At 42.4% G+C, this 16,678-nt stretch overlaps 1 protein-coding gene across 3 annotated transcripts; it reads left to right on the forward strand.

Moving 5' to 3' along the window:
- Positions 1–479: 479 nt before the first annotated feature.
- On the forward strand, positions 480–15,941 carry mbpa (myelin basic protein a). 3 transcript variants are annotated; one of them, XM_014177042.2, is made up of 6 exons: positions 480–780; positions 11,397–11,489; positions 12,279–12,308; positions 12,561–12,581; positions 13,694–13,777; positions 14,658–15,941. In XM_014177042.2, the coding sequence occupies exons 1-6, from the start codon at positions 661–663 to the stop codon at positions 14,703–14,705; spliced, it is 396 nt and encodes a 131-aa protein (XP_014032517.1). In that variant the 5' UTR covers positions 480–660; the 3' UTR covers positions 14,706–15,941. The 3 variants fall into 3 exon arrangements, with proteins under 3 accessions (XP_014032517.1, XP_014032519.1, XP_014032518.1); XM_014177044.2 differs by lacking the exon at positions 13,694–13,777; XM_014177043.2 differs by lacking the exon at positions 12,561–12,581.
- Positions 15,942–16,678: the final 737 nt, after the last annotated feature.

Raw genomic sequence — 16,678 nt, forward strand, 5'->3', positions numbered from 1 at the left:
CATGAGTAAATATCAGCTATAATAACTATTACTTAGTAAATGCATTGAATTTCTTATGAATTATGAGATAAATAAGTAGGTATGGTTTTTATGTCTGTTTCCATAACTGACCAAAACTTTTGTGTAGTTGTGATTAACAACTTCTTTCATAGAGAAATTATTTCCATATGTTTCAACATTAGTTAGCATTTACGTGTTTCCTTTTCTAGTCAACTGTATGGAAAACAGGGCTAATTTAAATCTTATTTGAATATAATCAATCAAAAAGATATATGGGGTCCATTTAAACAATGGCCTCACAGTGCTGGAGACTGTTTTGCATCAGGGCCCTAGTTCAGGCCGGGCCAGGGGGGGAGTACAATGGCTGGCCCATGCAGAGGGCGGTAGTGACTGACTCCACAGGCACTGAGAGACCAAAGAACGCCTGGAGTCAGGCCAGCACCATGTATGCCACTGTGCCCGCCTACCCCCACCTGACCTGCCTCATCTCCCATGATACATCGGGGCACGGGGACGACACCTTCAAAGACTGCCCATTCAACGTCAGACAGATAGAAAAGTATCCAAGGAGCAACAGCAGAGCGATTACAGAGTTGGTTTGAAAGGTCTAAATCCCAGATACAGAGCGGTCGTCCCAACCCTACCTAACCACTATCCAGCATGGCCACAGCGAGTACCTCAGGGCAAAGCTCATTTGGACTGAGCAGGAGGAAGAAGGCCCCTGGCCTGATGGATCAGATTAGCACGTTCTTTGGAGGTGACAAAAATAAAAGGGGCAAGGTGAGCATCTGGTGTTACCAACTGTTAAGATCAATGGCCTCACCAAGACTCTTCCAGTCTATAGTGTTCTATGATGATGGTAAGGATAGATCTGTCCAGTTTTTGTGTGCAGTCGAGAGAGATTCTTTGAAAAAAGGTGATTTATTTATTGTGCAGAGCTAAAATACTTGTAGAATACCTGATGTAGTAACCTTAGACAATTGGTCATTTGATTTTTATTATAGATCTACCCAAAATATCAAATGGACTACTTGCTGTACAGATTGTTTGGCATTGTTTCTCCATGTTGAGGATTTTTTTGGGGAAAATTAATAGCTATAGAACCGCTGAAGATAACAGGGATTCTCGTTGATTAACAGGAATACACCATTTATTTGCTGACAATCTCTTAGAGATTCTCCGGTACGTTTGTGTACTTTTTGGCCTGTAGTTCTTAAAGTAGCGCTCATGCGCCAAAAGTGGTCCACGAAAATTGCATACTACGTCAGACATGTGCACCATGTCATCGCTGTCTCTCTTGCTCTGCTGTGTGTGCATCCTGCTAGCTGTCACTCACATGGCGAGGGGCTAAAGGTCATTGGCTGGAACTCGAATTGCATGCGGCTGGCCCACAAGTGGGAAAATGGAGGGAAAATGGTGCCGCACAGCTTCCAGTAAACAGTCGCTTTCTTTTGTGGCTAATTGTGCTAAAAACGTAATTCTGCTCATAGATTATGCATGTATGAACTACACATTGACACATTCAACCCAAAGCGGGAGGTTTAAAAAATATTTACTAGTTGCCAAAGTTCCGAGGCATGTCTTTAATGTTTATGACCAACATTGAAAAATCAATACCTTACCTCTTAAAATATTGTTCAAATATAGTTCCTCAAATTATTGCAATAGTCAGAATCAAGTCGAGTACATTCCAAAGGGTCCATCTAATTTCCATTTTAGTTCTAAACTTCTTTTTAGGCTTGAATCTTAATTGACCACTGAATTTTAATTGACCACTGAATTTTTTTTACTGACCCCAACCTGGATAGCTGTGTGTTTGACTGGGTGTTTGCTGTCATAAGTGCATTGCTACAAATTCTCCAGAAGCTTCCCCATTGGGAAAGTGTGAGAAATTAACTTTTGAAATGGACTGTTGTGTTTCATATGATCACAGTTTGAAATCAGGTGCCTAATATACAACTACTGCATAGCTTGAATTCATAAAACTTTGACCACCATTTATTTAGCTGTACAGACTTGATAACAAACAGAATATCCAATGTGATCTGTCTGCATCATGCACCAGTTGGTCCTCTGCGGGTTACAAGGTCTCATGTTTTTTCCTAAAGCTAAGCAAGTCGATCAAACACCCCCAAATGATTCTAAGCTTTGTCTTCAGCGTATTTTCTCTAGAGTTTATTGCAACCAAAACTAGGGAAGGGGGGCACATTGCTGAGTGATGGCAGGTTAACAACTGCTTATCTCTGATGTTATGAATTTTTTTGTAATGTTTTGTCAATATATATGCATTTTAACCCGGAAAATTGCATCATTTTCCCATTGCAGACATTCTAAAAGAATATCCAGTCTTCTCCACTCAGCGCTTGTATTAATCACTGTCAGCTATGATAATGGAAATTAACATAATGCTGTAGGTTGGGTTACAGACCTAGGATCTTATTTTGACCAGTATTTTCATAGCAAATAATCCTGCTGCAACAGGATTTGAACGTTTAGCCCATAATGTTGCTTGATCTGTGGTTATGGGCTCGACAAAAGTAGGCTACAAAGTGCAATACTGTTAATATAATCGTGTCTTAGTGCGGATTTTCAGTAAATTTGTGTAAATCACGAAGCTCATCCACATTTCCTGCAGTGCAGGAAAATTCTTCGCAACAAAACAGTTATCCAATTAAAACCTATATCTGGAGGGAGGGGCCTTGAAAAGGCTTGAATTCAGCCTGAATTGTCTTGCTGTAGTAAAGTTCTTGGATATCTGAATTTATTTCTGCACAATTATACTTTACTTTCTAGAATAGGTTATTTAAACACATTTTGAATATCTTCCATTGAAGTGCAATCCTCCCGACAGACAGCTTTTAAAAATCAACTCCCAATCACCTTCATGTGAGGGAGCATTTGGTTATGCAACCCTTTTTTTGAACTCATCTGTGTGCATTTATTTTAATTTCTAATTCCCTTGAGCAAACCATGTAAAAAAAACGCACTCTGTGAACTAGGATGCATAACATTACAAAGAAATACAGAGCAGAGTATCTGTTCAGAAAGTCACCTCAACTTGAAAAATTGATTAAAATACATACAGTACAGACTGTACAAAGTAGTTTATGGACCCATTTTTGCCTAAAATGACATACCCAAATCTAACTGCCTGTAGCTCAGGACCTGAAGCAAGAATATGCATATTCCTGACACCATTTCAAAGAAACACTTTGAAGTTTATGGAAATGTGAAATGAATGTAGGAGAATATAACACATTAGATCCGGTAAAAGATAATACAAACAAAAAAACATGCATTTTCTATTATACATTTTTTTCATCATCATTGAAATGCAAGAGAAAGGCCATCATATAATATTGCAGTTTAGGCGCAATTTAGATTTTGGCCACTAGATGGCAGCAGTGTGTGTGCAACGTTTCAGATTGATCCAAAGAAGAATTGCAATACTGGACAATATTTTGTATCAAGTCTGCCCAAATGTGCCGAATTGGTCAATTAATACATTTTCAAGTACATAACTATAGAGAACATACAAAAATTATATGGTAATACAAAATGTAAGTTTACACACTACCAGGAATGTCATACATGATGGATCATTAGCTCATACACTAACTTTCACATATCTAGTTGGCCAGGCGAGGTGGGTGTGGAGCCAGAGACAGCAGGGGTTCAACCTGTAGAACCCAGTTCCTACATTTGAATATAAAAATGGATTTTATCGAACAAAACTATGCTACATTTTATCTCTGGGACCCTCAGGATGACAAATCAGAGCAAGATTACTGAATGTAAGTATCAGAAATCAGGATAAGACCCAGATGCAGACAGCTGGAATCACAGATGTGTATTGACCCAAACAGGGGGCAGGCAAAAGACAGGTCAAGGGCAGGCAGAGGTCTGTAATCCAGGGCAGAGTCAATAAGGTACAGAACAGCAGGCAGGCTGTTCTGGAAACAGAAGACAAAGTCCAGTGAGACACAGGTGTTATCTTAGACACATGAAACGTAGGATGGATACAGAGGGTGTGGGGCAACAGAAGGCGAACAGCAGAGGGGCTAAGTATTTTAGAGATGGGGAACGGGCCAATGAAATGGGGGGAAAGTTTATGGGACTCCACCTGGAGGGGCAGGTATGCTGACTTCTTCCTCTTGCTCGGGGAAGACCGGGGGCTGATATCCCAAGGAACACTCAAAGGGCAAGAGACCAGTGGCCGAGCAGGGAAGGGTGTTGTGGGCATATTCCACCCACACGAGTTGCTGGCTCCAGGTGGTGGGGTTGGCAGAGACAAGGCAATGAAGGGCCGTCTCCAGGTCCTGATTGGCTTGCTCTGACTGGCCTTTAGATTGGGGATGGAAACCAGAGGACAGGCTGGCCGATGACCCAATGCGATTGCAGAACGTATTCCAGAACTGGGACGAGAACTGGGGACCCTGATCGGAGACCATGTCGACCCGAAGTCCATGGATCCGAAAGATGTGCTGCACCATGAGCTGAGCCGTCTCCTTGGCTGAGGGTGACTTTGTAAGGGGGATTAAATGGATAGTAATGTTGCCGTCTGATGGGTGAAGCCCAGTAACAAAGTACAGGAACATATGGGACCAGGGGCGGTGAGGAATAGGGAGTGGTTGTAGAAGGCCAGCTAGAGATTGCAGAGGAGTCTTATTTTGTGCACACACCGTGCAGGCAGCGACGAATGCGGAAACATTCGGCACCATGGAAGGCCACCAAAAGCGTCTGACAGGAGACTGAATGACAGGTCAGTCTGGAGGAATGTGCCCATTCCAGGACCGGGGAACGGGCAGAGTCCGGGACACTCTGCCAGTTCCCTGGTACTCCGGATTCCAGCTGGGAACGCTGCGCCTTACAGACCAGGCTCTCTATACCCCAGATGATTGCAGCCGCTAGACAGGCAGTAGGGAGGATGGTCTCGGGGTCAGACGGAGTAGCAGCGGGGCAATACAACCGTGAGAGTGCGTCCACGTTCTTGGACCCTGGGATGTAGAAAAGAGTGAAATTGAACCGGGTGAATAACAGGGCCCAATGAGCCTGCCTAGAGTTGAGGCGCTTGGCGGTGCAGAGATATTCCTGGTTCTTATGGTCAGTCCACACCAAGAATGGGTGTTCCGCCCCTTCCAACCAGTGCCTCCACTCCTCCAGCATCGTCTTGATGGCGAGGAGTTCTCCCACATCATAGTTCCTCTCAGTAGGGGTAAGACGATGGGAGAGGAAAGCGCAGGGGTGCAGCTTCTGGCGACCATATGAAGGGAACCTTGGGAGAGGTGAGTGCTGAGAAGGGGGAAGCCAGGATGCTGTAAAAACGAATGAAGTGGCAGTAGAAGTTAGCAAACCCCAGGAAACATTGCAGCTGCACTCTGGATGTGGGTTTAGGCCAATCCACCACCACTCTCACCTTGTCTGGATCCATCTGTATATGTCCTGCAGTGATGACGTATCCAAGGAAAGAGATAGTGGAGTGATGGAACTCACACTTCTCCGCTTTAATGAAAACCTGGTTCTCCAGGAGACGCTGAAGGACTTGTCGGTGGTGGAGGACGTGTTCTTGAGCTGACCAGGAAAAGACCAGGATGTCGTCGAGGTACACAAACACGAACCAGTTCTGGAACACCTGGAACACAGCTAGCTGTGTTAAAGGCAGTCTTCCACTCATCTCCTTCCCGTATCTGAATCAGATGGTAGGCGTTCCCCAAAGTCCAACTTGGAGAAGATGGTCGCTCCCTGAAGAGTTTCAAAAGCCGAGGAGATAAGCGTTTTTTTTACAGTGATGTCATTAAGACTCCTGTAGTCGATACACAGGCGCAGGGTTTGGTCCTTCGCCGGCGTGGGGGGCCAATGGTCGAATACTCCCTGCAACGAGTGAATTCTCAATGTACTCCTCTATAGCCTTGGTCTCCAGACCTGACAGGGAGTAAAGCCGCCTCCGAGGGGGTGTGGTGCCCGGGAGAACGTCAATGGCGCAGACGTAAGGGTCAATGCGGAGGGAGAGAAGTAGCACTGGCCTTGTTGAAGACCTCCCGGATGTCCTGATACTCCGCGGGCATGGCGGGGAAGTCCGAGGCTTCTCTCAAGCCTGCAGGGAGACATCCCGGAGCAGGCTGGGCTGACTTGAGACAATGAGCATGGCAGAGCGGGATCCAACCCACAATAGCACCAGTAGCCCAGTCGATCAGGGGATTGTGCTTCTGGAGCCATGAATATCCCAAAACCACAGGTACATGGGGAGATTCGATGAGCAGAAACTGCATACACTTTGAAACTCGTAGGTCAATAGGAATCGTATTGCAGGTGACTCTGCCAATAGAGCGCCCATCCAGCACAGAGTGGATGAGTGGTGATACCAAGCTCTGACACCAAGGTAGCATCGAAAAAGCTTTCATGGGCCCCAGAGTCATTGAGCACCCGGAGTGATTTGTCCTGGTCACCCCATAACAGGGTGGCATGGAGAGGGGTGCAAGTAATGATTGGAAAATCCCTGTACGGCTCACCAGAGTATTTGTGCCTACTGATGAGCCTGGTCTTTTCAATGGACAGGTGGAAATATAATGTCATGTACAGTGAGGGAAAAAAGTATTTGATCCCCTGCTGATTTTGTACGTTTGCCCACTGATAAAGAAATTATCTGTCCATAATTTTAATGGTAGGTTTATTTGAACAGTGAGAGACAGAAAAACAACAAAAAAATCCAGAAAAACCCATGTCAAAAATGTTATAAAATGATTTGCATTTTAATGAGGGAAATAAGTATTTGACCCCTCTGCAAAACATGACTTAGTACTTGGTGGCAAAACCCTTGTTGGCAATCACAGAGGTCAGATGTTTATAGTAGTTGGCCACCAGGTTTGCACACATCTCAGGAGGGATTTTGTCCCACTCCTCTTTGCAGGTCTTCTCCAAGTCATTAAGTTTTCGAGGGTGACGTTTGGCAACTCGAACCTTCAGCTCCCTCCACAGATTTTCTATGGGATTAAGGTCTGGAGACTGGCTAGGCCACTCCAGGACCTTAATGTGCTTCTTCTTGAGCCACTCCTTTGTTGCCTTGGCTATGTGTTTTGGGTCATTGTCATGCTGAAATGCCCATCCACGACCCATTTTCAATGCCCTGGCTGAGGGAAGGTACATGGCCCCGTCCATCGTCCCTTTGATGCAGTGAAGTTGTCCTGTCCCCTTAGCAGAAAAACAACCCCAAAGCATAATGTTTCCACCTCCATGTTCGACGTTGGGGATGGTGTTCTTGTGTTCTTCCTCCTTCTCCAAACACGGCGAGTTGAGTTGATGCCAAAGAGCTTCATTTTGGTCTCATCTGATCACAACACTTTCACCCAGTTGTCCTCTGAATCATTCAGATGTTCATTGGCAAACTTCAGACGGGCATGTATATGTGCTTTCTTGAGCAGGGGGACCTTGCGGGCGCTGCAGGATTTCAGTCCTTCACGGCGTAGTGTGTTACCAATTGTTTTCTTGGTGACTATGGTCCCAGATCATTGACAAGATCCTCCCGTGTAGTTCTGGGCTGATTCCTCACCGTTCTCATGATCATTGCAACTCCACGAGGTGAGATCTTGCATGGAGCCCCAGGCCAAGGGAGATTGACAGTTATTTTGTGTTTCTTCCGTTTGCGAATAATCGCACCAACTGTTGTCACCTTCTCACCAAGCTGCTTGTCCCTGACATCCTTGGAGAGCTCGTTGGTCTTGGCCATGGTGGAGAGTTTGGAATCTGATTGATTGATTGCTTCTGTGGACAGGTGTCTTTTATACAGGTAACAAGCTGAGATTAGGAGCACTCCCTTTAAGAGTGTGCTCCTAATCTCAGCTCGTTACCTGTATAAAAGACACCTGGGAGCCAGAAATCGTTCTGATTGAGAGGGGGTCAAATACTTATTTCCGTCATTAAAATGCAAATCAATTTATAACATTTTTGACACACGTTTTTCTGGATTTTTTTGTTGTTATTCTGTCTCTCACTGTTGAAATAAATCTACCATTAAAATTATAGGCTGATCATTTCTTTGTCAGTGGGCAAATGTACAAAATCAGCAGGGTATCATATTCTTTTTTCCCTCACTGTAGTCCCGAAATACAAACAGCTCCTGGTGTTCAGTCTGCGTAAACATTCATCCTGAGACAATCGAGCCCATCCCAGTAGCGTGGGCTATGGAGGAGGCGAGTCGACCGCCCTCTGCGATTCCCGTGAGCACTCGGGTGACGTCAGAGTCTCTCAGAAATGCCTTCGGGGGTTTCCAGGGTTCCTCAGAGTCGAGGTGATAGGGGACAGATTCCCTCTCCCTCCTACATTCTCGTAGTCGCCCATCGATCCAGATGGTGAAGGCTATGAGGGAGTCGAGGTCCATGGGCAACCTCGGGCTGCGAGCTCATCTTTGATCACCTCCGATAATCCGTGAAGGAACATGTCAAACAATGCTTTCGGGTTCCAGGCACTCTCAGGCACTCACCACCAACGTGCGAAAATCCACTACATAGTCTGCCACACTAAGGGCATCTTGACGTAGCTAGAGCGATTTACGAGCAGCCTCTATCCCGGACAATGGAGACTCGAACTTCCGTACTTCCACCACAAACTCCTCCAGACTGAGGCAGACGGCAGACTGTTGCTCCCACACCGCCATAGCCCAGGCGAGTGCCCTCCCGGACATCAGCGTTATGATGTACGCTATCCTCGAGCGGTCCGAGGGGAACGAAGAAGGCTGCAGCTCGAAGAAGAGGGAGCACTGGGAGAGAAAGACCCGGTAGGTTCCAGAATCTCCAGCGTAACGCTCGGGAGGAGGTAAGCGGGGTTCTCGGGAAACTGGTGTAGGCTGGGAAGAAACATCACTGGTGGTGGGATTGCTGAGAGTCTGGGGAATAACTGGTGTGGCTTGCTGCTTTGTAGGGAATACGCGGAATTGCTCCAGTAATGTATTGAACGCCTGGTCATGGCATTCCGCCAGGGTATGGAGTCCCTCCATAAGGCATTGCAGTAACTCCTTGTGTCTTCCAATGATGGCTTTTTGCTGGGAGACAGCATTGTGGAGCTGGTCTGAGTCTGCTGGGTCAGTCATGGCCAGTTCCTACTATCAGAACTCAGGATAAGACCCAGATGCAGACAGCTAGAATCAAAGTTTATTGACCCAAACAGGGGGCAGGCAAAAGACAGGTCAAGGGAAGGCAGAGGTCTGTAATCCAGGGCAGAGTCAACAATGTACAGAACAGCAGGCAGGCTCACGGTCAGGGCAGGCAGAGGTTCGTAAACAGGTCAAAGTCAGGCAGGTACAGAACGGCAGGCAGGCTTGGGTCAGGGCAGGCAGAAATGGTCAGAACCGGGGGAACTAGGAAACAGAAACATGAGAAAGAAGGAAGATGGGAAAACAAGTTGTTAAGACCTGACAAGACAATACGAACCGGCAACAGACAAACAGAGAACACAGGTTGAAATGCACAGGGGATAATGGGGAAGATTTGCGACACCTGGAGGGGGGTGGAGACAAGCACAAAGACAGGTGAAACCGATCAGGGTGTGACAGTAAGTACATTATTTACCTTCAGAGATGAATGTATCAAACCAGTTGCCGTGATAAAAGTTTTTTGTTGTTGTGCACTCTTCTCAAACAATAGCATAGTATTTTTTCACTGTATTAGCTACTGTAAATTGGACAGTGCAGTTAGATTAACAAGAATTTAACCTCTCTGGGCTAGGTGGGACGAATTCGTCCCACCTACGTAACAGCCAGTTGAATCCTGTGGCGCGATTTTCAAAACGTTTGAAATGCTATTACTTCAATTTCTCAAACATATGACTATTTTACAGCTACTTAAAGACAAGACTCTCGTTAATCTAACCACACTGTCCGATTTCAAAAAGGCTTTACAACGAAAGCAAAACATTAGATTATGTCAGCAGAGTACCAAGCCAGAAATAATCAGACACCCATTTTTCAAGCTAGCATATAATGTCACAAAAACCCAGAAGACAGCTAAATGCAGCACTAACCTTTGATGATCTTCATCAGATGACAACCCTAGGACATTATGTTATACAATACATGCATGTTTTGTTCAATCAAGTTCATATTTATATCAAAAAACAGCTTTTTACATTAGCATGTGACGTTCAGAACTAGCATACCCCCCGCAAACTTCCGGGGAATTCGCTAACAATTTACTAAATTACTCACGATAAACGTTCACAAAAAGCATAACAATTATTTTAAGAATTATAGATACAGAACTCCTCTATGCACTCGATATGTCCGATTTTAAAATAGCTTTTCGGATGAAGCACATTTTGCAATATTCTAAGTACATAGCCCGGCATCACAGGGCTAGCTATTTAGACACCCAGCAAGTTTAGCATTCACCATAATCAGATTTACTATATGAAAAATGGTCTTACCTTTCCTGTTCTTCGTCAGAATGCACTCCCAGGACTTCTACTTCAATAACAAATGTTGGTTTGGTCCCAAATAATCCATCGTTATATCCGAATAGCGTCGTTTTGTCCGTGCGTTCCAGAAACTATCCGAAATGGTAAATAACGGTCGTGCGCATGGCGCATTTCGTGACAAAAAAATTCTAAATATTCCTTTACCGTACTTCGAAGCATGTCAACTGCTGTTTAAAATCATTTTTTATGCCATTTTTCTCGTAGAAAAGCGATAATATTTTCCGACCGGGAATCTCCTTTTCGGCAAACAGAGGAAAAAATCACAAAGACGGGGGCGGCCAGGTCACGCGCCTAAGCCCACAGTCCCGTGATCGGCCACTTGAGAAAGGCGATAATGTGTTTCAGCCTGGGGCTGGGATGACGACATTCTGTTTTTTCCCGGGCTCTGAGCGCCCATGGACGACGTAGGAAGTGTCAGAGCAGAGCAGAGATCAGAGCAGAGATCCTTTGTAAAAGATAGAGATGGCAAAGAAGTTCCAGAAATGGTCAGACAGGCCACTTCCTGTAAAGGAATCTCTCAGGTTTTGACCTGCCATTTGAGTTCTGTTATACTCACAGACACCATTCAAACAGTTTTAGAAACTTTAGGGTGTTTTCTATCCATATATAATAAGTATATGCATATTCTAGTTACTGGGTAGGATTAGTAACCAGATTAAATCGGGTACGTTTTTTATCCAGCCGTGAAAATACTGCCCCCTAGCCCCAACAGGTTAAGCTTTCTGCCGATATAAGACGCCTATGTCCCGGGAAAAGTTCTTGTTACTTACAACGTCATGCTAATCACACTAGTGCACGTTAGCTCAACCGTCCCGGTATAGGGACACTGATCCTGTAGAGGTTCATGTACTCATAGCCATTTAATTGAGCCTGATTGTCCAACGTTAGCAGTAAGACTTCTGTGAGTTTTTGACAATTGTTTATACCTTTAGGGGTCCTTCCGGGGTCACGCCACCTCCCCCAAGCCAGCCCCTCGACGTCGGGCTAATGAGAATGCCGTAATGCATTTCTTCAGGAGCTTGAGCGTGAGTATCTTAGATTGACTACCTCTGTGCGATTTTATATATTATAACATGTATTATATTAGTTTGATTTTAACAAATTGTAATTGTAAAGTTGAAGGTTGTGAAATAAATATATTGAACTTACTCTTACACACTCTTACACAAGATCTTTTGTTGTCGAAGAATTATAAACTAGTTTAATTCTCAATGGTATTTATCTTACCTGAAGCATTGTAGAGACCTTGGAGAAAATGTATTACCTGAAGTTACATCCGCTTTGGTCAATGGTGATTGTTTGATACAGTATAAGAAGGGCATGATCAAACTTGCCATACAATTGGAACAAGATTTATTTGTAACTGTAAATAAGCGGTTTGTAGTGCATACAGTATTCATCTTCACCTATTCATGTTCCTATTTATATTGATGAGAGAACATACTGCTCAGAGAATAATGTAGCAGTATGTTCTCTCATCAAGATAAATGTAAACTTGGACAAAGTTATTTTTCACCCATTGAAGTTCTCCAGCAACTTTTGATTTCATTATTCATAATCTAGACAGACCAGATGTTTTGCCCAGCTCTGGTCCTCGTTAGGAGACATATCCACAAGATATTGCGTAGAGTAGCTATCTAGCACAAGTCAGTTTCTCTAGGCCTGCACCACTGCTTCAAACGTTCAAAAGTACTGTTTTTTTATTAAACTCTCTGCTGCTGTAAAGGGTTTTCCCCATTAGCCAATGTCCTTATGTTTCCATCTTTGAACTCATGGAATAGGACCTTATCATTTGTTGGGTTCTGTATCCTCAGGTGACAGCCTCTCCCCGTCCCAAGTCCAGGGTGAGTTCCATTACCTCCTTTAAAAAACATTTTACTTTACTGTGGTTACTGTTTCTTTAGGCCCCTTTCAGAAAAAAAAGTGGTAATTAGCTTTAAACTGTTCCTTGCTTTTTACAGCGCATGACTTCATGGGCCTGTGCAAGTTGGCTAGCTAGTATAGTAGGTTTACATTTTCTGTTGTTATAGTAACAGGTGCTGCTACAGTAGGGCTTCATGAATCTTCCTGATACTCTCTTTTTCTTTCATGTCTAGTGGAGGGAGGTCTTGGGCTTGGTAGGTCATTCAAACTCAACCCTAAACCCCCAAAACAGTGTTGACCTCACAGCCCTGTGTTTGATAATGACATCTTAAATGTTTCCCTCTGTCTGAAGACTTTCTCTAATGTCCTTCTGTGAGCGTTTTGATTGTGTTCTTCCCACTTATTTAACTTGTACTCTCCCAACTCTGCATCTTCCTTCCCTTGTGTGATTCTTCAAGACAGTTAACATCCAAATGAATATATATATATTTCTTAGAAAGCCTAAATAACATTTTGCTAAGCACAAACATTGTTTACCTTACTATTCTTACTCTAATGGAAAATGTCAGATGCATGAATCAACGTCGAACACAGTTTTCCTCACATTGGAATTATTCATGGAACGTAGTGGCTGATGAAAAGCTCAAATACAGCTTATACTGTGGTGACATTACATCTCACGATTTCAGTTTTTCTGACATTTTAATTTAGAGTCACTGCTTCTGGATGACTTTGACACTGCTCAACTATTTCTGAACCGCAAGCGGTAAAGACTCTCTCAGGGACTCCTATATACAACAGTTTCCGCCTTCCTTTCCACCATTCCTTTCCTTACCAGTCTGTGAGACTCTTTCATCTCTGCCCCATTTTCTGTTCATGGTGACTCACTAATCTTCCTGCATTAGTGTGTTTCTTCATTCAACTCCTCTGTGTCCACAGAGTGAGCTGTCCAGGGTGTAAGAATTGAAATGTGCTCCTCACCAGTTCTCTGTGTTATGTGTGCTCTGAAGTAATGCATTCCTTTGTCTTCCATCTTCTTACCCCCTAAAGGTTGCTGTAATGTTGGTCATTCCACATTTATTTCTCTTCCTGTCTCATTCATACCATTCTTTTACAGTAACAGACCACTGAATGAAGTAAACTGATTTTGGTAGAAACATGACATTTCTGGGTTTAATGCAAAAGAGCATTGTAGTAATGTAACATTTATACCCATTGTGTTTATCAAAATATATTCAAACTCAATATAACTACTAGTTCAACACCATTTTGGTGTCCTCTCCCTACTTCATCCAATGAGAGCTGAGCACTGATTTATACCCAGGGCCAGCCATGTTCCATGTGTTTATAAAGCATCTTGTTCTAGGCCTCGCCACCACATGCTGATGCCACAAAGTCATCTTACAGATGCCGCAGAGACCAAGGGACACTGTCCAAAATCTTCAAACTGGTGAGACATCCTGATGTTTGTATCCCAAGTTTATCTTGTCGCTACACAGTTACACTGTCTAAAGAGTGCACCTGATAAACATTGTTTCTTATGCGTGTTTACCTATCAAAACAACAGTATTATCAAAGTGAGTAAATTAGAGATGTAACCTAGCCATATGCATCCTGAATCTTCATTAGTTTAGACATAAATCACAAAAAATCTAATTACATTGCGATTTATTTGACATCATACTAAACTAACATGTGCATTAATTAAATGGACACAATTATATACGTTTAACTTGACTGGTTGGGCTACACTTTATGATATACAGTATGCTCCTATATAGTTGCGTAGTTAAAGTATAATTACAGTGTAGGTACACATTGATATAAACAGGTATTACAGTACGCAAACAGGTATGTAAGTACACTGTAATTACACTGTACCTGGCTATGTAATTTTCATGTAAATGCATAGGTATTAGAGAAATGAATGGTAAAATGGATGGTGTCTTTTGTTATCAATACTTTTTCAGTTTAATCTCTATTGCACAACTCATTTTTATTGATGTCTTTATACCTACCTCAACCCTCTTTCCTGAGAGTATATACTAACTTTGAATCCCTGAAAATGTGACTTTTGACAATCATGTAAATACAAATAACAAATTTAACCCTAATCTTCTCATAGAAAATAGAAATCCTTCTTTCCATCGAATAGAGACACTCGTCCAACCATGACAAGCACTTTTAAAGCTCTATATTTACTCTTTTGATTTGTAAGTCGCTCTGGATAAGAGCGTCTGCTAAATGACTTAAATGTAAATGTAAATGTATAGAATTTAATATTTCAGATATCAGTACAATATATTACTTCTGCTTCCCTCTGTTTACAGGAGACCAAGTCCCGCCTTCCCCCCAAACGCTGGAGCACAATCTTCTGAGCTCTCCTTAGATGAGAAAACCATGGAAAAAGATGAAGAGGAGAAAGTTCTCCATTTGACAGACTCACAACAACCCTTGACAACGTTAACACACTAACACCAGCATGTCTCCTTTGTTTGTAGATAGTGACACATTCTTGGCACCTAATATTTAGCATGCTGGGATGAAAGTGTGCAGTCATTGAGGGTGGGAGCTGTTGAGTTTGTCAATAGCCTTATAATCTGAGCTTTAAGGGAAAGTTCTCCTTTAGAGTTTTGGAAATGCAACAATATTATTCTACTCTAACATTTGACTCAATGGCCTGTTCGCCTCATATAGCACCCTGTTCTAATGACGCTAGTGTCTACTATTAATGGGTTGTTGTGTTTTTCTATTTGTCTGCATTTTGTACATGGATGATCTATTCTATGCATAGAAATAGGCTTTATATTCCCCCTTGTTTCTTTTAGGAGCTCAAACACACAACTGTGTTTCGTTTTGTATGTTGCCATTTATGTGAAATCTGGTCTAAGAAAGTGTTTGTGGGTCTTGTTATGCATGCAATAGTCCAAATTGTCTTGTGAAAGTATGTTGTGAATGCAGTACTTGCGTATTTGAAAATGTCATGGGAAAACCTGTAAAAGTTATAAACTAACATTATGTAGTATAACAATTAGATTTTATTCGTTTAGCCATATTACAAAAGTCGTGTTTTATTTAGGCACTTAAATCATCAATGTTGTATAGTGTTATGGTGTCCAAGCCTATTAAAACAACCAATTAAAACAAAATGCCCTTCCAAACTGCACTGTTAAACTTTTGCAAATATATACTTCAAAACTGTTTAAGAGCATTTAACATATTTTCTGACTTATCTTTAAATTTGTAATTTCAATACTTTGGTTAATTTGAAGTTAGCTTTTTGAGTAAAAGAGATGGTGAAATGGGTAGTTGTTAAGAGGTCTAACAAATCTCCAAAGTAAAAAAGTGGGTGAGAGCATGGAGTTTTGCAAATTTTCTCTCAAACAATTGTATTATGTGTTTGATTAATTTGTCACTTCCCTTGTGTGCACATATCTGTCTGTTCACTGTGAGTGTTCAATAAAAAATATGATTAAAACTTTCTAAAATCATACCTTTTTCTGAGGGTGCTCAATAACATACACTTGGTGCTAAAGGTGAAGAAATCGATTGAAGACCAGAATAATGTGTTTCTTGTAAAATGCTCTTTGAAATAAAGATTTTTAAATTGCCAACAAGTTCTCAGAATCATACATTTAAATAACTGAAATTGAAGTCCAAAATCCACCTGTCAGGTAGATGGATTATCTTGGCAAAGGTGAAATGCTCACTAACAGGGATGTAAACAAATCCGACTTAAGTCAAAACTGTAACTGGGCCACTAAGGAACATTCAATGTCATCTTGGTAAGCAACTCCAATGTTGATTTGGCATTGTGTTTTAGGTTATTGTCCTTCTGAAATATACATTTGTCTCGTAGTGCGTTGGAAAGAAGACAACCAGGTATTCCTCTAGGATTTTGCCTGTGATTAGCTCTAATTTGTTTATTTTAATCAACAAAAAAACTCCCTAGTCCTTGCCGATAAGAGGTATACCCATAACATGATGCAGCCACCACCATGCTTGAAAATATGAAGTGGTACTTAGTGACGTGTTGTGTTGGACTTGCCCCAAACATAACGCTTTGTATTCAGGACATAAAGTTAATTTCTTTGGCACATTTTTTGCAGCTTTACGTTAGTGCCTTATTTCAAACAGGATCCATGTTTTGGAATATTTTTATTCCGTACAGGCTTCCTTCTTTTTACTCTGTCATTTAGTTTAGTATTGTGGAGTAAGTACAATATAGCTGATCCATCCTCAGTTTTCTCCTATCACAGCTATTAAACTCCGTAACTGTTTTAATGTCACCATAGGCCTATGGTGAAATCCCTGAACAGTTTCCTTCCTCTCCGGCAACTGAGTTAGATAG

The sequence above is a fragment of the Salmo salar genome, chromosome ssa27 (assembly GCF_905237065.1).
Source record: "Salmo salar chromosome ssa27, Ssal_v3.1, whole genome shotgun sequence".
NCBI lineage: Eukaryota > Metazoa > Chordata > Actinopteri > Salmoniformes > Salmonidae > Salmo > Salmo salar.